Raw genomic sequence first — 23,789 nt, 5'->3', positions numbered from 1 at the left:
CGTAGCCTAGCAGTCTGAGGCCGGTACTGTGGGGACTCGGGCCCCTGCTGGACTTTGCCCTGGCACAGTTCCACAGTGCAGGTAACCAAGCAACCACTCCCGGACAGACTCCCAGAACTCCAGACCCGTGTCCCCCTGTCACTGCCATCGGTTGCTGATGGAGGAAGATACGGGAGACTATGCTATAGCATCCAGATGGATATAAAGCAAAAATATCCCACTGACATGACACCTGGAGATAAGAAAAAGTCTTTTGCCATCCCTAAAAGTGACAAAAATAACCGGTGTGCCAGATGCACAAGTATCAGTGTCGGAAAAAGCAAGGGAAGAGGATGCGCCAAAGGAGCCCAATAATGCGTTAGTAACAGACTCCAAAGAAAAGGAGACTGATGAAATGCCCAATAAGTAACTCAAAAGATGAAAAGGATATAAAAGATACGAGAGAATACAAATAGTTGGGTGAAAAGTGCAGGAAAACAGTGCATACTATGAAAGAAAACTTCAAGAAACAGAGCTTGAAAAAGAACCAAATAGAAATCCTGAATTTTAGAACTCAATAGATCAAAAACAAAACAAACAAACAAACAAACAAAAACAGCTGAGGCACCAGCTGTTGTGGCTCAGAGAGTTAACCTCCACCTGCAATGCTGGCGTCGCATATGAATGCTGGTTCAAGTCCTGGCTCTTCTACTTCTCATCCAGCTCCCTGCTAATGTGTCTGGGAGAGCAGCAGAAGATGGTCCAAATGCTTGGACTCCCATGTGAGAGACCCAGACGGAGTTCCAGGCTCCTGATTCCACGGTCATTTGGGGCGAGCGGTGAACCAATGTGTGTGTGTGTTCCTCCATCTCTGTAACTGTGCTTTTTTAAATATCATAAAGGGCCCGGTGTGATAGCCTAGAGGCTAAAGTCCGGGATCCCATATAGGCACCAGGTCTAATCCCGGCGGCCCTGCTTGCCATCCAGCTCCCTGCTTGTGGCCTGGGAAAGCAGTTGAGGATGACCCAGAGCCTTGGGATCCTGCACCCGCATGGGAGACCTAGCAGAAGTTCCTGGCTCCTGGCTTCGGATTGGCTCAGCTCCAACTTTTGTGGTCACTTGGGGAATGAATCATCAGACGGAAGATCTTCCTCTCTGTATATCTGACTTTCCAGTAAAAATAATCTTTGAAAAAGTAAATAAAAATAACATAAAACTATTGTTAAAAAAAATGGATCCATGCATCTCCCAGCACAATCCTTGGGTTGATTCCCAGATCTGCTTCGTGAGTCCAGTTTCCTGCTCCTGCAGGCGCTGGGAGGTGACTGTGATGGCTCCAGGGACTGAGGTCCTGCCACGCATGTGCAGACCTGGAGTGCATTCGTGGCTCCTGGCCTCAGGCGGGACCTAGTCACAGCCTTTGAGGCTAATTGCACAGCGAACCAGGAGATGGGTATATTCTAATGAAATAAACGCATTTTTAGAAAACTTACCCAAGGCTGTGAAAGAACTCTATGATGAAAATCACGGAACAGTGTTGCTCACATATGTTCAGGTTTGTTTTCTCTCATCAAGGTCTGACACTTCTCAGCCAGCATATCTTGTGCACCACCCGTCACAGTTCCCACCACGCTTTTCATGTTGTTGCCATTGTCAGCATTGTAAAATTTCAGTTTCTAGAACTGATTGACTTTGCTGTACTGAGTATGTTTCCTGCACTCTTCATAAATGTACTTGGCAATGTGTTTGCTTCATAGACCGCATGGACCGAAGTTATCTGTGAATAGGCAGATGTTCATTCTAATCCCCCAGTCCAGATGGCTTTTACTTTATTCTCATGAAGGCTTCATAGCAAGACTATGCGAGGCACTCGGCCTGGTGTTTGATGTCCTGGCCTGTTCCCTGTCTTAGCAAAACAGCAGGTAGTAGTTTACCATGGAAGATGATCTGGACAGGGAAGTCACTCTTACACCTACTTTGTTAAGTTTTTTTTCTTTCCATAACCTCATTTTTCAAATGATTTGTCTGCATCTATTGTGTTGCTGTGGGTTGAATGTGCCCCTCAAAAATCATGTGGTGGAAACTTAATTCCTAATGCGACACTTGTAATGCCTCAATCTTGGGAGCAGATATCTTTGTCTTTCTCTTCTTCCCTTCCTCCCTCCCTCCTTCTTTACTTCCTTCCTTTTCTTCTCCTTCTCCATTGTCTTCTTTTGGAAAGCCGGAATAACAGAAGGCAATACAGAGAGAAATCATCCATCCATTCCTTCACTCCCCAATGGTCTCAACACTACTGCCTTCCCTGGAGCATGAGCAGGGAACTGGAACAACCAGTGCTCTGATACGGGATGCTGGCATTGCAGGGAGCAGCTTGGCTCACCTGTCACAACACTGCCCTAATGCAGTTTCTTTCTTTAAAAAAAAATATTGATTTTTATTCATTTTGAAAGGCAGAATTAGAGAGGAAAAGAGATTGATCTTCCAGCTGCTGGCTGACTCGGCAAATGGTCACAGTAGTCAAGGCTGGGCCAGGCCAAAACAAGGGAGCCAGCAGCTTCATCTGGATCTGCCATGCAGGTGGCAGGGGCCCAAACACTCAGCCATCTTCTGCTGCTTTTGCGGAAAATTAGCAGGGAGCTGAATTAGAAGTGAAGCAGCTGGGACTAGAACCCCTGAGATGGTGGCATCTCAGGTTGGTGCCTTACCCACCATACCACAGCACCAACCCCCAGCGAGTTTCTTCTAACAAGGCGGATGTGGGCTCTCTGCTCCCTTCTCCCCTCATGATATTATGGTGCAGCAACAAGTTCCTTGCCGGTTGCTGGACTGCTGGTCCTGGACTTCTAGCCTCTAGATCTTGGAGAACTTCTGGTCACGACAAATTGCCCATTCTGGGGTATTTTTATTTTTATTATTTTTTAAAGTTTATTTTATTTTTATTGGAAAGTCAGATATACAGAGAGGAAGATCTTCCATCTGTTGATTCACTTCCCAAGCGACCACAATGGCCAGAGCTACGCTGATCCGAAGCCAGGAGCCCAGAGCCTCTTCCAGGTCTCTGACACGGGTGCAGGGCCCCAAGGCTCTGGGTGTTCCTCGACTGCTTTCCCGGGCCACAAACAGGGAGCTGGATGAGCATCGGAGTCACTGGAATTAGAACTGGCACCTATATGGGATCTTGGCATGTGCAAGGTGAGCACTTTAGCCACTAGGTTACCACGCCAGGCCCATGGGGTAGTTTGTCATAGCACACAGGTGGCAGCATTCAGTTACATAGTAATCAGCATACGAGTGGGCCCCAAACTCCCTGAGGTTATTTTCTCTGGCTATTCACAGGATATGGGTAGTGCTGGCACCTCACCTGACTGAACAGCTTCAGTTATGAAACACACTTCAAATCAGTGCCCTCCTGTATTCCTGGGTCCCACTAGCTCAAATTCTGCTTGTCTGTCTTAGTGTCTACAAGATGAGTTTGCTATTGAAATGCCATGTGTTTGTGTGGGCTCATCACTTTCCTGTAATTTTCTGAATGCTGAAAATAGACCTTTGGGATTCTGGTTCAAGCTGAGTCTGGGTGGAGATGAAGGCCGACTGATGCGTGTGGAGTGAAGTGCCATTGTTATGGCAACCAGGATGCACGCAGGTTCCATTCTGTTCCAATAATATGGGGTGGGATTAAAAATGGATATGCAGCAAGGCTGAACACAGGCAGCCAACCAGAATAAATTCAACACAAACTTAACCCTGTTGACCATAGCCATTTATTTGTGGGATTAATCAATGAAGTGAAGAACCCTTTTCTGTGGGAACTGGGAGTTGTCAGTGTGGAAGTCTGACAGGTGGCCATAACTTCAGGCCTGATAGACTTAAATTTCTATAAAATAAGAGATGAAATTTGTCATCAGTGTGGTAGAGGGGGCTGGGTTCTAAACTGTATGTTTAGTTGCCTTCAGGGCAGGCAAAGAAGGTAAGTTGCACACTGCTGGGAGAGCTGCATTTTCGATTCCACGGCGCCTGATGAGACCTGGCTCCTGTCCGTTGGCTCCAGCTTGCTGCGAAGACACCCTGGGAGGCAGCAGGTGGTGACCCATGCGCTTGAGTTCCTGCTTGCCACCCTCATGGGACACCCAGAATGAGTTCCAGGCTCCTGACTTCAGCCTGAAAAAGCCGTGGCTGTTGTGGGCACTCGAGGAGTGAACCAGCAGATGGAGGACTGGCCTCTGTTGATCTCTCTGCCTTTCAACTAAAAATGGAAAAGAACAGAAGAAGAAGAAAAAAAAAACAGAGTTGCCTTGTTCTTCTAGGCATAAATCATTTAATCCATCAACAGACATTTGTTGAGCACCCATTCTGGTAGTATGAACATTGAGGTAGGAGGGAGCATTTGGTCTATGGGTTAGGACTCTACACATGGATCCAGGAATACTTGGGTTTAATGCCAAACTCCAGCTTTCTGCCAGTGCAGACCTGGAAGTCAAATGGGATGGCAGAAGCAATTGGGTTCCTGCCATCCACGTGGGAGATCCGCCCTGAGTTTCCAGCTCTGCATTCAGCTGGACCTGCAGGCATTTGGGGGAATGAGCCAGTAACTGGGAACTCTCTCTCAAAATTTGGGGTAGGTGTCATGGCATAGTGGGTTAATCCTCCAACCGAACTGGTGGCAATCTCATGTGCCCAGCTACTGCACTTCTGACCCAGCTCTCTGCTGAAGTGCCTGGAAAAACAGCAGAGATAGCACAAGTGCTTGGACCCCAGCAGGAGACCTGGAAGAAGCTCCTGCTTCCAGCCAGCCCCTGCTGTTGCGGCCAGTCGAGGGGGTGAACCAGTGGATGGAAGATCTCTGTCTCTCCCTCTCTCTCTGTAATTCTCCTTCAAATTATAAATAAAAATAAATATTTAAAAAACAAAACATGTTATTTAAAACAAGTCAAGTCAAGTCTTATCCTCCTAAGCTATTCAAATCCATGTGAAGGCACAGCAGTGACAGGTGTGAAAGACATGGAGGGTTCCTTGCGGAGCTCATGTGATGGCAGATAGCCACGGCCTGTTCAAGGCCACGCCACAGCTGGGACTGATGCTGAAAACCACCACGTGCCGCAAAGAAGATGCGTCTTCGCACGCGATTGTGTGGAGGACCAGAACAAAGTGGTGCTTCCGGGAACCCAGCCTCAGCCGGGCAGCCGGGTCGCTCAGTCGCAGGCACAGCTGCTCTAGGCTTCCTTTCCTCTGGTGGCACACGCCCGTCACCCTTTCAAGGGGCAGTTCCCGAAACTGCTAGGCTCTCCTTGCCCAGGGTGAGAAGGCGCTGGACAGAGTAGACGACCCTTCTGGCTGGTGCTTCCCCAGGCCCCTGCTTTCGGCTGGCTGTGATGCATAGGAGGTGAAGGGACAGGAAACATCCCGACCCGCCTCGCCTGCGCAGCATCCTAACCCCGGCGGAAAAAGGCATTCAGCCCGCACCGTCAGCGCAGGCTAGGAGAGCGGCAGGGCTTCTTCGGCGCCCCGGGATTTCCGTGCCCTGGCGGGGCACAACTGTCCCGCGGCCGGGGGTGCGCCCTGCGCCCCGTGGGGAGGTGGGCCCGCCCCCCTGTGCGCGCAGGCGCGCCGCGCCCGGTTCGGACCGCAGCTCAGCTCGGGGCGGCCGCGGGCTGGCCTTGCAGGTAAGATCCCGCCGGCGAGTGGGCTCCGACCCGCGGCTCGGACACCGCGCCGCCTGCCCCGCACGACTAGGGCTGGGGTCCAAAGTCCCCCCGCCCCGTCCCTGGCGAGCGTCTCCAGCCCGGAACTCTGGCTAGGGAGCGCCGAGAGGAAGGAGGGCCAGGCGGGTGCGGGGCTCGAGGGCGGGCCCAGCTGGCGACGCGGCTGTGGGCCGCGACTGGGAGGGGTGGACAGGGTAGGGGAGGCTCGGTTTTGAGAGAAAAGCAATCGAGTTTTTCCATGAATGGAAGTGAGGGTGTAGAGGGCGGGGTTTTGGTTCCCTCACGAAATGGGTCATTAAGCAAACTTTCTCTCCCTGCGTGTGAATTCAAGATTTCTTTTTAAGAGTGGAAAATAGAATACCTCTCCCCTCTCTCCCCACCCCCAAACACACACACCACCACCAGGAAGGAATAAAAAGAATTCCGCCATTTTGGCTTTTAAAAGTAACCATTCTGCGGGACTGCAGGGTCGGAAGCCGCCCCGCCCGCCGCTGACCGCGGTAGTCCGGATCCTGGAAACCGCATCGCACCCGGCACCTGCGGCAGCAGGAGGCGGGGCCGAGGCCCCCGAGTTTGTGGGCTCTGTGAGTTGGGTGCGGGGTGCCTGTGCGGGCACTGGCTTGGCACCTCCGTCATCTAGAGGGAGGGCATTGATGAGGGGGCGTCAGTGGTAGACCAGGCCTCCAAGGGCAAGAAGGGGCCAAAACCTCAGCAGATGGGTGTGTTGGTTCAGTAAGTATTTGCTGAGCATCCCCTGTGTGTACCGCTCCGGACGTGGAATCTCATGGCTGCTATAAAGTGGGGCACCCTGGAAGCCCTAAGAGGGAGATCCGCCTGTGGACCTCTAGGAGTGCCTCTGTAGGAACCACACGTGTGGGCAAGAGACAGAGGGAGAAATTGACCATTATCGTGGCCTCTGGGCCAAGCTCTAGGACCTCAGACAAGAGGGTGGCAACTTGGAGCCCCATTTGGCCTTGCCTTTGAGTGGCAGCTCCAGGAGCCAGCCGTGGGGGTAGGGCAGCTCCCTGAAACACCCGGCCCCTCGTCTTCTTCCTACCCTCTTTTGGCTAGTTCCTTTTCCCCAACAGCGTGCATCTGTGCTCCTGTGCACCTGGGTTCTAGCCTTTTTCTTCTATTCATGGTTATCCATGCATTTAAAATCTGCGTCTCCAGCCCGGATCTTCTGTTTTCTTGGAGATGGAAGCTTCATGAAGCTTCTTGGTCTTGTTGGCAGCAGTGTCCCCAGAGCCCGGGGTGACTCTCCAGAATCTCCTGAAAAACTGGCTGCAAAACTTAGTCCCAACCCCTCCTCAGTCCACCCGGATCCACTGGTAGGTTTGGATCTGGTGAAATTCCTTCAGAAGTTACTGGTTTATTCTTCCTGATTGCTAGTGTTTCAAATAAAACAGGTAATTTTACTTAAGAGAATTTTAAATGGTATGAAGTACTTTGGAGGTACAAAGCCAAAGAAACATTCGGTCTAATTTTCAAATACCAGAAAACACATTTGGGCTGGTAGGAATATTGATTTAATTGAGCTAGTCATTTAAAGGCTTATTGGTTTATGTGAAAGACAGAGTTATGAGAGGAAAGACAGATCTTCCATCCGCTGGTTTACTGTCCAAATGACTGCAACAGCCCAGGCTTGGCTCAAGCCAAGAACCTGGAATGCCACCTGGGTCTCCCCTGTGGGTGGCAGGAATCCAAACACTTGGCACGTGCTCAGCTGTGTTCCTTACCGCAGGGAGCTGGATCACAAGTAGAGGAACTCAGACTCTTAAAAGCGCTGTGCTGGGTTTGGCCTTGGAAGTAGCAGACTAACTTGCTGGGCCTCCTTCCTACACGTGTTGTCTTTGCCTACCTGATAACATTACTACTGCCTATATCTCTATATATTTTTAGCGGATAGGCTCTGCATTTTAGCAAGGAAAAGCTGGAAAATCAGTAAGTACGTAAGAACAGCAAGAGGGAAGAGACTGCACTGTTCAGGCTGTTTTTGCTAGCAATCAGCTTACAGATTCTGAGCTCCTTGGCATTTAAAAAAAAACCTATATGTATTTAAAAAATGTTAATGTTGTTTACATAGTTGACAAGGATGCAGGCCCATGAGAATTGCTGCTTAGGGTGTGGGGGAAGGACATTGGGACAAATGCTTCCAATTTTCCTTTTCTTCCCTTCTCTGCTGTATCCAGTGGGAAGGAGGGAGGAGAGAGGGAGGGAGAGTAGGTCGCTTCCAGCTGCTGAACTGCATCAGTCCCCAGGGATGGGGATGCCCACTTCATGTCATCTTGGAAACCTTGATGTGGAGAAGAATGTTCTGAGGGTATTCCTTGAGTGGTTTTGACAGTTCTGAGATGCTCTTGGTTTCTCTGCTCCAAGGTTGAAGAAAATCCTTCCAAGGTCCATTGACTGACAGAGTCCACCTGGAGTCCACTCACCCAGACACTTGCTGCCAAAGCTCAGCCAGGAGAGTTGTCCAACCTGTTCAATTCTCCATCTTCTGACATGGCTCTTGACGTCCTCTACAGGCCCGAATGAGCTGGCCATCTTTTCCCCCGTATGCTCCTGGGCATGCTGTCCACTGCATAGGCATCAGCAATCGAGGAGGCCCAGTCCCAACACATTCCAAGGTTAGACCACAAATCCTGTGATCTTCCAGTGGCCTAGTTTGGGAGTCTCCCAAGAAACCTCACCTGTGGTGACTCCAGACCCGACTCCTGCATGTGCCAGCCAGTACAGAGTCCAATTCAGTCCATCACACACATCAGACTGGTGATTGTAGTTGCCTGGTCTGTTCCGTCCTCAGCCCCATGTCCTATGTGAACTTACAGATTCTATGGCCTGGCCCAGCTCAGCCTGCCACAGACCTGACCCTTACACACACCAGCAGGAAGTGCAGCCTAGTTGGATCCACTCCCAATGACCCCCCACTTCACCCTCCCCCAGCCCCAGTTCCTATATGTGTCCTTAGCATTTCTGTTTATGGGAGTGGATTGGTATGTGTTGGGAGCCTGTGGTCATCACAACTTGTTATATTTTTTCATGCCTTGTCTTCCCCAAAGCCTTTGAGATGGGTCCCATTGCTACCTGCAGTTTACTCACAAGGACACTGTGGCACAGAGAGGAACAGCTGGTTATTTGCAGTCACACTCATTAAGTGGGAGAACTCAAGTGAGTCTATATAAATCCAGTCTGCATTCTTTAAAAAAAATCTTCTTAAAGATTTTATTTGTGGGGTGGGCTTTGTGGTGTAATGGGTAAAGCTACCGCCTGTAGTGCTGCATCCCGTATGGGTTCATGTCCTGGCTATTCCTCTTCTAGTCCAGCTCCCTGATCATGTGCCTAGGAAAGCATTGGGAGAAGGCTCACATGCTTGGGCCCCTGCACTCATGTGGGAGACTCGGAAGAATCTCCGTGCTCCCGGTATCGAATTGGCCCAGCCTTAGTTGTTCCGACCATTTGGGGAGTGAACCAGTGGATGGAAGATGTCTCTCTCTCTCTCTCTCTCTCTCTCTCTCTCTGTAACTCTGCCTTTAAAACTAAATAAGCGGGGCTTGGCAGCGTGGCCTAGTGGCTAAGGTGTTTGCCTTAATCCCATATGGCCGCTGGTTCTAATCCCGGGCAGCTCCACTTCTTCTCTATCTCTCCTCCTCTCAGTATATCTGACTTTGAAATAAAAATAAACTAAATCTTTAAAAAAAAAAAAAAAAACTAAATAAGCAAGTCTCTCTTTGAAAGTCACAGTTACACAAAGGATTAGAAACAAAGAGAAACCTTCTATCCTCTGGATCACTCCTCGAATGACTGCAGTGACCAGAGCTAGGGTGGTCCAAAGCCTGGAGCCAGGAGCTTCCTCCATGTCTCCCACATGAGTTCAGGGGCCCAAGGCCTTAGGCTATCCTTTGCTGCCTTCCCAGGCTATCAGCAGAGAGTTGGATCAGAGGTGGAACAGCTGGGATTTGAACTGGTACCCATAAGGATGCCAGCGTGGCATATGCAGGATTTGCCTGCTACCCCACAGCATTGGTCCCCCAATAAATCTTTTTACTTTTTAAATTATTTTTACTTAACAGAGTTACAGAGAGAGGGAGAGGCTAAAAGACAGATTTTTAAAAAAAGATTATTTGTCTATTACCTGCTATACTGCAGCCCCAGGCCCAGAGAGAGGAAGATACTCTACCTGATGATTTACTCCCTAAATGGCCACAAAGGTTGGAGGCTGGGCAAGGTTGAATCCAGGAGCCTGGGACTCCTAATGGGGCGTCCATGTAGGTACAAAGACCCGAGTACTTGGGCTGTTTTCTGTTGCTTTCTCACCTTCGTACACAGGAAGCTGGATTGGGAATGGCACAGCCAGAACTCGAACTCGTGTCCATTTGAGATGCCATTGTACCACAATGCCAGCTTCCAGGCTTGTTTTCTTTAGTTCACATGTCAGAAGCCATTGCTAAATCCTGCCAAAACCTAAAAGCATCCAAACAGCAATTATACAAAATACAAATTATCAACAAGGTCGAATGACTGAAATACAGCAGATATTTGTTGGACACCTGCTATGTGCCAGGCACTGTTCTAAGTACTGGGAGTATTGCAACGGACAAGACTCTCTGCATTTATGTGAGCCTGACTAGTCAAACACAGGAATTAAGATCATGACACTCTTTATTTAATAACAATAAAGATTGGTGACATGAAGATGTGAAAGTAATCAACAGTGATGAGACAGGCAGTGGTGGAAGGGGACGAGGGCTGCTGCTTGGGATGGTGTGGCACGGAAAGATCTTTCTGAGAAGGTGGACTGAGTCAGCCAGGCAGAGAGCTTGGGAAGAGCATTTCATCTGAGGAACAGCGAAGTCTTGGAGCTGGGAATGGTGGCCCAGCAATAGAAGGAAATGATTCTGTTAAATGTGAGAATGAAGTGAGAGGGGAAGGTGGGTTATTCTGTAGGATAAAACATGTGGATGTTAGGCTAAGGATAATAGGCAGCCAATGGAGAATTTTAGATAGGGAAATTATAGGGGTTGGTTGACCTTTCTAAAGCCCTCCTCTCTTTTTCAAGATTTACTTATTTATTTGAAAAGCAGTTAGAGAGACAGATCTTCCATCTGCTGGTTCACTCCCCAAATGTGTGCAGTGGCAAAAGCTAGGAGCTTCATCCCAGTATCCTACATGTGTGCACAGGCCACTACTTTTCCAGATGCATTAGTAGGGAGGTGGATTGGAAATTGAATACCTGGGATTCAAACCTGCATCCACATGGGATGCTAACACTGCAGGTGATGGCTTTACCTGCTATGCTACAGTGCCAGCAAAGCTTTCTCTCTCCATGAAAAAAAAATCTGGGCCCGGCGGCGTGGCCTAGCGGCTAAAGTCCTCGCCTTGAAAGCCCCAGGATCCCATATGGGCGCTGGTTCTAATCCCGGCAGCTCCACTTCCCCATCCAGCTCCCTGCTTGTGGCCTGGGAAAGCAGTTGAGGATGGCCCAATGCATTGGGACACTGCACCCGCGTGGGAGACCCGGAAGAGGTTCCAGGTTCCCGGCTTCGGATCAGCGCGCATCGGCCCGTTGCGGCTCACTTGGGGAGTGAATCATCGGATGGAAGATCTTCCTCTCTGTCTCTCCTCCTCTGTGTATATCTGGCTGTAATAAAATGAATAAATCTTTAAAAAAAATTCTTTTTATTGGAAAGACAGAGTTACAGAAAGAAACAGAAACAGAAAAATCTTCCATCCTGTGGTTTACTCTTCAAACGGCCTCAATGGCCAGAACTGAGCTGATTTGAAGCCAGGAGTCAGGAGCTTCTTCTGGGTCTCCCACATGGGTGAAGGATCCCCCATGTGGTGCAGGGTCCCAACAACTTGGACTATCCTCTATTGCCTTCCTAGGCCACAACTACGGAGCTAGATGGGACATTAACCAGTGCTTATATGAGATGCCAGCACTTGCAGGTAGAGGATTAGCCCTCGAGCCACAGTACCAGCCCTCTAAAAGCTTTCTCTTAATGTAGAATGGACTTTAGCAGGAGACAGGAGCAAAGGCAAGGAAATGATGGGTTAAGCAGTAGCTCTCATTATAGTATTATAAAGGGTACTGACCAATACACTAGTCGTGGCCACTTTTGCTGTTCAGATTTAATTTAATTAAAGTTAGTAAACTCAGTACCTGAGTCATATTAGCCACGTTTCAATGCTCAGAAGTACACACAAATAGCTAGTAGCTACTGTGTGTATTGGACCTTTCCATCACTGAAAAAGTCTGCTGGACATTGGCCAACCCATTAGGAGATGAGTAAATGGTGGGTATTAATTATACGTGTTATGTCGTTGATTCCCCCATGCCACATGTATTTTGCTGTTCAACCAACTGTTAAATGCCTCCACTATCTGTTTTATTAAAGCAAAAATCAAGCCCGATTAGATTTTTTTAAAAAGATTTCTTTATTTTATTACAAAGTCAGATATACAGAGAGGAGGAGAGACAGAAAGGAAGATCTTCGTCCAATGATTCACCCCCCAAGTGAGCCGCAACAACGGCCGGTGCGCGCCGATCCGATGCCAGGAACCAGGAACCTCTTCCGGGTCTCCATCACGGGTGCAGGGTCCCAAGGCTTTGGGCCATCCTTGACTGCTTTCCCAGGCCACAAGCAGGGAGCTGGATGGGAAGTGGAGCTGCCGGGATTAGAACCGGCGCCCATATGGGATCCTGGGGCTTTCAAGGCGAGGACTTTAGCCGCTAGGCCACACTGCCGGGCCCAAGCCTGATTAGATTTAATTTGCTGCTTCTTTGCTCTTCAAATGCATGCATCATTTTTTTTTCAACAAATGTTTGCATACCCACACCAAGCACTTGGGGTTCAAGGAAGTGGTGGTTGGGGGCACAAAAAAAGGGGGGAATCTGGAAAGATCCCACCTGCCAGAGTGTTTGAAGGAAAATGAGCCCTGTTTGGGTGAGGCAGAGCGTGGTCCATGAGGGTTACAGGTTCTCAGAGAGAGAATGGTGGTGGATGTCAACAAAGAAGTGAACTTGGTGGTAGTCTGGGCTCTGTTATGAGATTACTGGCTTCATCCTGCTCCCAGGAGTCGCTTGTGCATGTCGCACTACAAAGTGCCCTCACACCTCCATCATGCATGACTTGACAGACTAGGACAAGTACAGAGTGTGACTACAGCCCTCTCCCCTCACCCCCAGCAGTGACCTGGGTGGAGCCAGGAGCCAGATCAAGTTACTCTACTCCCCTTTGTGCTGAAGCCTTTGCAGGTTGCTGGCCTAGGGTGGCCAAATCCTCTTCAGGAAGCCCCTCCCTGTCCTATTGCCCTCGCCCTTATAGCAAAGGTCCTCTTCTGATCACCCTGGGGATTGCTCAGCTTGTAGGCTTTTCGGGATGGAGGGGCCGGCTGAAATGGAGATGCTGAGGACACTGAAGGGGTGTTCCACAGGGGAGGTCAGCGTGCATCTGGTGGCCAGTGACAGCCCAGGCTCTGGTCCTCACCTGCCCACAACGGCCTTCATTATTCCAGGTGGGTTAACCAGGGGATTGGGTGGGACAGTGGGGAGATGACACTCTTTATTTGACCTCAGCCAAAAGGCAGAGCAGATGACACTTTTTATCATCCTACGCTAACTCATGTCTACCTACATATTCGTGTATGGCACGACTGAGGTAGCGTCACCAGGCTTACCTGTGTTGTGTCTATCTGTTCTCAGCCAGTTCGGCCACACTTGGCCTGCCCAGCAGTACCCTGGATGTGTCCTGCTTTTCCCGGGAGTCAATCCATGTGGGTGCTCCAGAACGGGTGTCCACCAATGAACCCGTCATGGTCACCGTTTTGCCCCAGCTAACCACTGTGCCAGCGGACAGCTCTAGTGCTACCACAGTGCGACTCTTGGAGTGGACAGAGACCACAGCCCCGCCCCCTGGGAGTAGTCTGCGGGTCAGTAGGGATTGGTCAGGTCATAAAATCCACAGTGAGGAGGAGGGACGTAGGGGCGGGGTCTGAGGCCAACGGGGGGAAGGGGAGGACGCTGGCTGGCTGAGATGATAGTCCCTAAGGGTGGGGCTTGGATTGCGTTGAAGGGACGTGGTTTGGTTTGCGTTGAAGCACTAGGATACCCCAGCTATGGGGGCGTGGCTTGCAATGAGGCACCCTGGCACTGGTCCTGCAGGTGCTTGGGGGCGTGGCGGGTATGGCTTCCTTGGATGGAGGCTTGAGGCCTGATAGGGACCTGAGCTGGCATGAAATGGTAAGAGGGCGACCATATTGCTCCGAGTAGCGTCGAGGGCTGGCACAGAGGTCGCCATCCTCAGATCCTCCCTCGCTCCAGTTCCGGATAAGTGAATACGCGGCCATCAACATGGTGGAAATGGAGCAGCCACTGAGCCCCCAGCCGCGGCAAGAAGGCGTGGCCAAATACGAAGATGGCGGGCCTCTGGCCAGAGGTGGCGATGCGGGCACCCAACAGCCCGGTAGGAGCCCCCGCTCCCCAGGCCCTGCGCTGACGCTGTGTGGGTGGCGCGTGAGGCCGGCGCTCCCCAGGAGCCTCGGCTGGGGGCGTGGCCACAGGTGTTCCAGGGATTGGTTCTGAGATGGAGAACGCCAAGGGAGGCCGTCCAGTGCGGAGAGCCGACCCTGGCGGAACCTGAGGGTGGCTGAGAAGGGGTGGGAAGCCTGAGGCCCAGTTGGCCCCCACAGAAACCCTCCCCCAGGACACTCCGGAAGATCCCTCGCAGGACCCCGCAGAGGATGATGGCTCCTGTCCGTGCCAGGCCTGTGGGCCTCAGCACGGTGCCGGTCCAAATCCCGGTTCCAACAACAATGGCTGCCCTCCGCTGTTCCAGGAGCGGTAAGGGTCTGTAGCCATACTTGTTCTGTCTCTAGGCTTCCCAAACCCCATCCTGTTGCGAGCCTGGGTGTTGCGCGCCTGCGCAGCCCGGTTGGGGGAGGGGAGGGGTAGGTCTCGCCATAGATTGCCCTCCCCCTCCCTCTATCCCCCCCGCCCCAGGTCAGTCATAGTGGAAAACTCCTCAAGCTGCGCCAGCGCTGAGCTCCTCAAGCCCATGAAGAAGAGGAAGCGCAGGGAATATCAGAGCCTATCGGAGGAGTCGGAGCCAGAGGCCATGGTAGGAAGAGGGAAAGGGGAGGCTAGAGCCCGCGTCTCAATCCCCACCATTCCCTCCCTCAATGCACATCATAGGACTGGGTCAGAAAAAACACCATTCGTCCTATTTTGGGCTCCCTTTGCAAGCAACTCCTGAACCAGGTTGGGGGGGAGATGAATACATCACTCCCCAGATTTTCTGAGCTCCCATCTTAACTAAGTGTTAGGATTAAGACACATTCAAATGAATGAGCTCCAAACGTAGGTGTGTGAGCAGGTGGGAAACCCTTAGTGGTGTGCAGCAGCCAGGCCTGGGGGAACACAGGACTCCAGCTATAGAAGCTGGAAGTTGGGGCAGGTAAAATGAGCCCAGAGCAGGCCCCAGCACCTCGCCCTGAGGCAGTCTGTGTGTTAGGTCCAGTGGGAGTGGTCTGTCTGCAGGAGCTGGGTTCCTGCTGTCACTTTAGCACAAGTTCCACCTGTTTGGGGCAGAGCACTATGTGGCTAGGGAGCCAGGCGAGGGCCAGGAGCAGAGGCTGGACTTCACTCTGACCCACAAGAACAGGAAGCTGGGATTGGCTCTCTTTTACAGGAGAAGCAAGAAGAAAAGGATCCTGAGGGAAGACCCACCACTAGCACCCCAGAGAGTGAGAAATGGAGCAGCAGCCAGCCTGGAGTGGCGGCCTGTGGGTATATGTTTGTGTGACACTGGGAGTGTGGGTTGGGTTGTGTTGGAGAAACATGGGTCAGGGTGGGTAAAAGAGAGGCATTGAGGGGCTATTCCTAGTTTGTACATTAGTATATGTGTGTATGTTCTTGGGGTTTCTAGTATGCGTTTGATTTTTTCCAAAGATTATTTATTTGAGCCAATGCTGTGGCATAACAGGTAAAACCATTGTCTATGGCACTGGAATCCCCTATGGCCACCACTGTGAGTTCCAACAGAAGGTGGCCAAAGGCCTCTGTACCCACTCTGGAGACCCAAAACAAACTCCCAGCTAGCCCTGGCCCTTGCCGCCATTTGGGGAGTGAATCAGTGAATGGAAGATTACTCTGTTTCTCTGCCTTTCAAATAAATGATTAAGTCTTTTAAAAAAGATTATGGGCCTGGCATGGTTGCTCAATGGCTAAATCCTCACCTTGCATGCACCAAGATCCCATGTGGAAACTGGTTTGTGTCCAGGCTGCTCCGCTTCCCATCCAGCTCTCTGCTTGTGGCCTGGGAAAGCAGATGGAGAATGGCTCAAGGGCTTGGGACCCTGTATCTGCGTGTGAGACCTGGAGTTACAGAGAGAGGGAGAAGCAGAGAGAGATCTTCCAACAACTGGTTCACTTCCCAGATGGCCCTGTTTATTTATTTGTTTGTTTGTTTGTTTGTTTTAAAGATTCACTTACTTTTATTGGAAAGGCAAATATACAGAGACAAGAAGAGAGCAAGACAAAGATATTCTGTCTGCTGGTTCACTCCACAAGTGGCCACAGTGGTAGGAACTGAGCTGACCTGAAGCCAGGAGTCAGGAGCTTCCCCAGGTTTCCTATGTGAGTGCGGAGCCCCAAGGCTTTGGCCATGCTTTACTGCTTTCCAAGGCTATAAGCAAGGAGCTGGATGGGAAGTGGAGCTGCCAGGAGATGAACCGGTGCCCACATGGGATCCTGGTGTACTTGGAGGTAAAGGGTTAGCCGGTTGAGCCAATGTGCTGGCCCCATCAGCCCCATTTATTTGCTTTCTTTTATCCCTTTGTGAGTAATCCCCTCTAGTAGGGAGGCCGTGCCTCAGTATCTGAAGACTGCAATAGGCTTTACTGACACTACGTGGTATAGTCACAATTTGGTGGAGATAGTCCCACATTAGTCATGATTCTGATCTATCTGGGCCTCTATTCTGACTTTCAATTCTAAGAAAAATGAGGCGGAGGTTATTCATAGTTAGCCCTGCCAGGAACCTCTTCCAGGTCTCCCACACAGGTACAGTGTCCCAAGGCTTTGGGTCATCCTCTGCTACTTTCCCAGACCACAAGCAGGGCTGCCGGGATTAGAACCAGCGCCCATATGGGATCCCAGTATGTGAAAGGCAAGGACTTTAGACGCTAGGCTACTGTGCTGGGTCCCAAATTGTATGTTCCTAATAAAAATTTATTTCTTTGAAAGACAGAGTGTCAGACAGGAAGAAATATCTTCCATCTGCTGGGTCACTCCCCAAGTGATCCAGATCTATGCCAGGCCAAAACCAGGAACCAGAAATTCCATCCCAGTCTCCCACATGTGCGGCAGTGTCTCCAGCATTTTATTCAAATTTATTTATTTTTATTGGAAAATCAGGAGGAGGATATACAGAGAGAAAGATCTTTCATCCATTGATTCACTCCCCAAGTGGCCGCAACAACCGGAGCTGAGTCAATCTGAAGCCAGGAGCCAGGAGCCAGGAGCCGTGGCCTAATGGCTCAAGTCCTCACCTTGAACGTGCCAGGATCCTTTATGGGCACTGGTTCCAATCCCAGCAGCCCTGCTTCCCATCCAGCTCCCTGCTTGTGGCTTGGGAAGGCAGTTGAGGATGGCCCAAAGCCTTGGGACCCTGCACCTGCTTGGGAGACCTGGAGGAGGTTCCTGGCTCCTGGCTCCGGATTGGCACAGCACTGGCCGTTGCACTCACTTGGGGGGTGATTCAGCAGATGGAAACTCTTCCTCTCTTTCTCTCCTTCTCTTTGTATATCTTACTTTGCAATAAAAATAAATAAATCTTTTTAAAAAGTGGTAGTTATTATAGAACAATGTAATAAAAGTTGTTTGAGGTATGTAAATACGAAGGGCTGTCACAGAAAAGAATCTGCCTTATGAAGCCCAGGAATACTCCATTGGGTAGATAGAGTGATACTCCTTCCATCCATCATCCATCCATCCATCCACAATCCATCCATCCAGCCTAAAGCAAACGTTTGTTGGTCCTGTATTTCGTGTAGAATCTTGTGCCAGGTCCTGGAGCTCTGGCCAGTTCTTGAAGGATGAGGGGATAAAAGGGAGGCTGGTGCAAGGTGGAAAGGACACTTGAGACAGGACAGAAGCCCAGATGCAGAGGAGGGTCTGGAACGCGTGCGGAGGCTGCAGTGCCAGAGGGGGCCAGTGCGCTGAAGTCTCTGTGATATGGAAAGCTGTGTGGATTCTCGTCTTTCGGGAAAAATACGAAACCCTTGTGGAACTTGAAAATTGTTTGTCTTTGTTTCAGAGACAGTCTGGCAGCAGAATAGGTCTGAAACAGAGAGCCAGTTAAGAACCGTTTGAGTTAGATTCAATGCAAAGAAGATGGTAGACATGGGTGGAAAGACACAGCATGTTCAACAAAGAGCTTGGAGGGGGACCCGCAGGACTAATGAACCCTGGGGAGCACAAAAAGAGGCATGAAGGGTCGCTGCCAGGTTCTGGGTTTAAGTGACGGGTGGATGGACGTGGTGCCTCAGGCTTTGGTAAAGTTACATGTTTGGTTTTGAACAGGTTGAGCATGTAGTCTATAGAAGCAGGAGTAAGAAACAGTGCATTTCTGAAAGTCAGGAAAGCCCAGTGTGGCCACTGGCTTTTCTGGGGGATTTTGTACCAGGTATAGGAAGGTGCATCTTCTCAACAGACTGATTGAAAAAGGGCAGCCTTGCTTCAAAGTAGGCTCAGCCACATGGCTCTGCCGGAAGCCCAGCTGAGTTTCAGTCCCTGTCCACCCCCTCAGCTGGGTGTCTGTGTGCTAAGTACAAACGTCACGGCCATACACAGCAGCTGTGTGACTAAGCTCAGCCCCCTAAAGGCTCACCTGTTGCTTCCCCATAGAGAAAGGATATAGAAACTGGAGAAGGCTAGAGGCTTAATCAGGAAAGATTCCTGGTTATCACAAAGACTTACTGGTCAGGCCTCTTTCCCCTGGATTATGCGTTTGCTCATCAGAAAAGGGGGCTATGAACTCTTGCTCTCATCTCTAGGTATTGGGAGGACTAGCAGAGATTAGGTATATGATGTAGAGGTCTCCAAAGCATCTCTGTACTGTTCAGTTTCCTGTGCGAGACAAGGCACAGAGGGAGTGTCGCTATATGGTAAAACAAAGTGGCGTATGATGCGAAGCTACAGACAGTACACTTGCTACAGCTAACGACTGGTCAGAATATCAAGATAGCATAGTCCAAGGGAGGGATGTGGCAGTGTCAGGGGCTGATAGGTTCAGATGATGATGGACAGAGTATTGGTCAGAAGCATCTGTGAAATTGGGGTGTTAGAGTTGGCCACGTTGAAGTGTGGCTAAAGGGAGAGGAACTCAGGGCTAATGTTCCAGGGAGCTGCACTGCAGAGGTGCCCCAAGATGAGATATTGAGCAAGTAGTTAGCCCATTACTTTATGGTATGGTTGGGAAGAGCAGGGATTGGGGGAGAATGTCGCCCAGGGAGGCTGCGGTCATTGCAATGACAGTCTGGGAAAAGTAAAGTGTTATGCATGATGAGTTGGGAGTCATGCTGCTCTGAGACTGAGTAGAGAACTGGAGGGCTTTCTGAGCACATCTGTCAGTGATGTGTCCTAAGGGGCAGTTCAGGGCAGAGGATGGTGAAGGAGACACACTGGGTGCTATAGGTTTGGGTGCTGGCTGGTTCAGGTTTCTGAGAGCTTGATGGCATCACTGGTTAATTGATGATCAGAGTAATTGCTTCGGCCTCACTGGCCCCGGTGGTTGGCTTCCCAAGGCTTGCCTCAGTGATTGAGGAAATGTAGTTGGCTGCAAGACAAATAACTTCTAGCCACTTAGGTGGCAGCTAAGGGGAAAGGCATTCTGCTTAGTGACAAAGGACTTGAAGGTCAAGTGATGCAGGATAGTGTCCCAGAGAGCCAGGGCCTTCGGACACAGGACAGACTTGGTAAAGACTCAGGAAGAACAGAAATGCTGTGTTTGGGGTGGAAGAATGGACTTTCTCATTTTTGTGTTTCTCCTTCTTTGACTTCATTTTCCCTCTTTTTCCTCGTCCTTACTTATAAGCTTAGGTGCTACCATGATTAAGTTCTCTGGCTCAGGACTTGTCCTGCCTCAGCTGTCCGGGGCAGAGACTCCATGACTTCCATTAATTGCTACATTACCCCAAGGACCTCTGCTGACTGGGGCTTTTGGGTGGGGGAGAGCTGGGCAGAACAAGGTCAAGACTCAGTGTGCCGGCTGGTGGGGCCAGAGGGTTTATTTTGGAGGTCAAGACCAACTTTGGCCAGGCGAAACTGAGGCAAGTCCTGCAATAGGAGCCAACCCATCCGTCTGTTTCTCACAGCATCAGGTGAGAAGAAGGAAGAGTGGACGTGGGAATCCTACCTAGAGGAACAGAAGGCTGTCACTGCCCCGGTCAGCCTCTTCCAAGACGTGAGTTGGACAGTTTCCTCCTGGGAAGTCTTTCCAATCCAGGGACTCACCAATATACTCTAACTTTCTGGTATTTTCTGTGTCCATCAGTTCTCAACAAATTGGCAGAATGAAAGATAGGAGGGAACTAAATAGGAGTCCTGGGTAGAAAGAGATCCACCATTTCGGGCATCCAGAGGAGAGCAAGGGACAGTGGGACTTGAGCTCAGCTATGCCTGGGCGGCAGGACTCAGCTCAGCCGTGCCCGGGCCTGCAGACTTCTGAATTTTGGTGTCTGCAGTTCAGCCCTGACCTTCCCATGGCTTCGGCAAGAGGGAGCCTTGAGTCTAGCCTCTTTTTTTATTTTTTTAAATTTATTTTATTTACTTGAAAGGAAGGGTTAGAGAGGAAAGGAAGGTTCTTCCATCTGCTGAATCATTCCTCAAAAGGCTACAATAGCTAGAGTTGGGCTGAAGCCAGGAGCTTCTTCCGGATTTCCCATATGGGTACAAGGACCCAAGGTATTGGGCCATTCCCTGCTGTTTCCCAGGCACATTCTCAGCATGCTGGATTTGAAGTAGAACAGCTGGGACTTGAACTGGCACCTACATGGGATGCCGGCAGCTGAACCCACTGAATCACATCACCAGCTCCAGCCCCCATTTTTTCAAGGGACCTACAAGCTGTTTTACCCTCTTTATCTCTGCAATAAGGATCCCCAAACACATTGTCCCTTTGGTAATACCAGGCAGGTGGGCCTAAAGACAGCTCCTTTACCAAAGTTCACCAGGCAAGGATAAGGCCACATGGAAGCTGGGTCCTCTCCATTGTGTGCATTGGCAGTCCCAGACAGTCCCTGCTAACAAGAATGGCTTCAAAATGGGCATGAAGCTGGAAGGCATTGACCCTCAACACCCGTCCATGTACTTCATCCTCACTGTGGCCGAGGTGAGCTGGGGCTTGGTATGTCCCTTCTGATGTCTGTCAGTGTGGGGTGATGGAGCCCATTGAGGGATGCGGGTGAACACGACCTTATCTTGGAAAGCAGAGTCTAGTTGGAACCCACACAATGCTTGCTTATTTATTTATTTATTTATTTTAAAAATGGCAGCAAACAAAAGTGACATGGGAGTGTGATGTCACTGAGGGATTAAGGACCTGAGAGCTGGGGATATTGACATGAGTCAGCAAGGTTCTGTCCTCTGGAGACCCACGGTTGTATGTATAGTCAGCCAGTGACATGTCAGGGACCTGGCAGCAGCTGTGAGCAGAGAGGCACAGGGAGGGAGCTCTGGGTTCAGCTTGAGGAAGGAGCAGAGAGGAAGGGTCTCCTTTGCTGCATCCCGCGAGATGGGTTGTGGATGAGGAGGGAATTGCAGGCAGAAGCAGCCAAGTATGCTGGGACCGTAGGACACAGAATAGGCTATCGTGTCCCAGGCATTGCTACCAGTGCAGCAAGGCCAGAGCAGTGAGGAAAAGCAGCCAAAAGAGGGCCCATCAGGGAGCCTGAGCAAGCCCTGTGGGAGTTGAGGCTCTAAAAGGACAAGTGTCCTACAGCTCACTTATCTTGCACATAGGTCTTGGGGCTTGTGAGTACATCATGGTCCTTGCTGCAGGATGGGACAGCATGGGGCAGAATCGGGATGGGAGGACACCTGGGGGTGACAGGGGTTGAGGGGCGGGAAGCAGCCATCTGCGGGCACTGGAGCCCCTGTGATTCCTCTCACGGGACCAGGTGTGTGGCTACCGCCTACGGCTGCACTTTGATGGGTACTCTGAGTGCCATGACTTCTGGGTCAACGCCAATTCCCCTGACATTCACCCTGCTGGCTGGTTTGAGAAGACAGGGCACAAGCTGCAGCCTCCCAAAGGTAAGTCAGGCTGGGTTGGTCCCGGTGAGCCAGGGCGACCTCAGAGCCCTGCTACCCCGGTTACAAAGCCAGCCCCTCTTCATTGCATCCCGGGACTCTATCCCGGGGCTAAGTTGGCTTCTGCTGACCCACATCGTGTCCTGCTTCTGCAAGGGGCCCCTGGGCAGGTTCTTGAGGGTTGCGGGCTCCTCCGGCCTCCCCAGTCCTGCTGCTTCAGCGTGGTATGCCTTTGCTGCGGCCCAGCCTCTGCACAGTGCTCTGTTCGTCCCCCCCACCGAGGGGCCTAGGTTACAAGGAGGAGGAGTTCAGCTGGAGCCAGTACCTGCGCAGCACCAGAGCTCAGGCTGCCCCCAAGCACCTGTTTGTGAGCCAGAGCCACGTGAGTGCCCCTGAGTCCAGCAGCTGGCCCCGGGGAGCTGTCTGGTCAGAAGAAAGCTCCTCCTCTGGTGCTCTCAGCCACGTCTGTCTCTCTGGTCACAGGGGAGGGGCACGGCTGGTCAGGGCCAAGGGCCAGAGTGGGGAGGCTGTTCCTTCCTGTTTTAGTCCATTTTGCTTTCCAGAAATGAGGCTGAATGTTTTAGAAAGAAATGAGACTTATTTTGCTCACACTTTTGGAAGCTGCAAAGTTGGGTGGTCCATCTGTCGGGGGCTCTAGTGAGGGTCTCACAGCAGATGGCATCAGGAGGCTGGAAGTACAATCACGTGAGGAGGGAAGGCCACAGGGATTCGCGGCCAGGCTCAGTGCTTTACAGCAATCTGCCCTTGAGGGAACTTATGAAGGGTCCTACAAGGACTGCATTCATCTCTCAAAGTGACGGCCCCAATGACTTCAGTAGCTCCTGCTCTCCGGTTCTGCCACCTCTCACCCTCACCACACTGGTGACACGGGGAACCTCTGTGCAGAACATTACCGCCATAGCATAGCAAAGGGCCGAATACCCTTGGACTGTGGGCTGTACCATGCTGTCTACATAGGGACAGTTACTTCCCTACCCAAGTCCAGCCTCAGGTTCCCAGGTGACAGGGGACGAGAGGACATGCAGCATTGTCACACAGCTTACAGTCCTTCTTCCACCATCGGTTAGCATTCTGTTCTAATGCAGATCTCACAGATTGCAGTAAAGAGGAAGGGAGGTGACACGTTTTGAAGCTTATGCTGGGACATGGCAGATGCCCAGCTAACACTGGCTCCTCCCCTGCTCCCTGCCGCTCACATCATCACTTCCTTCCCTGTCACCCACTGCCCCAGGCACCTCAGGCCATGCCCCACTTGGCCTGGCCAGGTAGGGGAGACTTGAGCTCTGCTTTCCAGATCCTTTGAGTGGATACATAGCCTTCTGCTGCAAGTCCAGCCACTTCCGAGTACACCTGGGAAACGAGACATTCCTGAATGGCTCAGAGCTTGGGTTATGATTCTGCCTTGGAGGGACCCTCGATCCCAGCCTGTTTCTCCCTCCCCGCCCTTGCCCAGGTCCCAGAAGGCCCCTTAGAGAAGCTATTCTTGATTGACCACCGGGCTCTGGGCTAGCACTAGCTTGCCTGGCGCTGGCCGTGGCAGCCCGTCTTCTTGCCCCTAGAGTCCCCCACCCCTGGGCTTCCAGGTGGGCATGAAGCTGGAGGCTGTCGACCGTATGAACCCATCTCTCGTCTGCGTGGCCAGCGTGACCGACGTGGTGGACAGCCGCTTCCTGGTGCACTTTGACAACTGGGACGATACTTATGACTACTGGTAGTAGACGGGTCTGGACTTGGCCTGGGGTGAGGGGGGCTTGCTGTGTGTGGGAGTCAGGGGGAGC

General features: G+C 51.1%; 1 protein-coding gene across 5 annotated transcripts in view; it reads left to right on the top strand.

The window, feature by feature from the left end:
• The first annotated feature begins 5,527 nt into the window (after positions 1 to 5,527).
• Positions 5,528 to 23,789, top strand: part of L3MBTL1 (L3MBTL histone methyl-lysine binding protein 1) — a 32,357-nt gene continuing 14,095 nt past the window's right edge. For 3 of the 5 annotated variants that reach the window (XM_058679478.1, XM_036497124.2, XM_058679479.1), the window contains exons 1-12: positions 5,528 to 5,639; positions 13,044 to 13,196; positions 13,384 to 13,610; positions 14,002 to 14,143; positions 14,370 to 14,520; positions 14,680 to 14,797; positions 15,368 to 15,461; positions 20,055 to 20,143; positions 20,966 to 21,070; positions 21,858 to 21,993; positions 22,281 to 22,372; positions 23,571 to 23,722. In XM_058679478.1, the coding sequence (XP_058535461.1) occupies positions 13,061 to 13,196; positions 13,384 to 13,610; positions 14,002 to 14,143; positions 14,370 to 14,520; positions 14,680 to 14,797; positions 15,368 to 15,461; positions 20,055 to 20,143; positions 20,966 to 21,070; positions 21,858 to 21,993; positions 22,281 to 22,372; positions 23,571 to 23,722 (1,442 nt within the window). In that variant the 5' untranslated portion in view covers positions 5,528 to 5,639; positions 13,044 to 13,060. Of the gene's footprint in view, positions 5,640 to 13,043; positions 13,197 to 13,383; positions 13,611 to 14,001; positions 14,144 to 14,369; positions 14,521 to 14,679; positions 14,798 to 15,367; positions 15,462 to 20,054; positions 20,144 to 20,965; positions 21,071 to 21,857; positions 21,994 to 22,280; positions 22,373 to 23,570; positions 23,723 to 23,789 lie in introns of those variants that run through there. The other 2 variants (XM_058679480.1, XM_058679481.1) reach the window with 2 other exon arrangements.

The sequence above is a fragment of the Ochotona princeps genome, chromosome 22 (assembly GCF_030435755.1).
Source record: "Ochotona princeps isolate mOchPri1 chromosome 22, mOchPri1.hap1, whole genome shotgun sequence".
In the NCBI taxonomy this organism is placed as follows: Eukaryota; Metazoa; Chordata; class Mammalia; order Lagomorpha; family Ochotonidae; genus Ochotona; species Ochotona princeps.
Note: the sequence above shows the minus strand (reverse complement) of the source record. Positions and strands in the feature narration are given on the sequence as shown.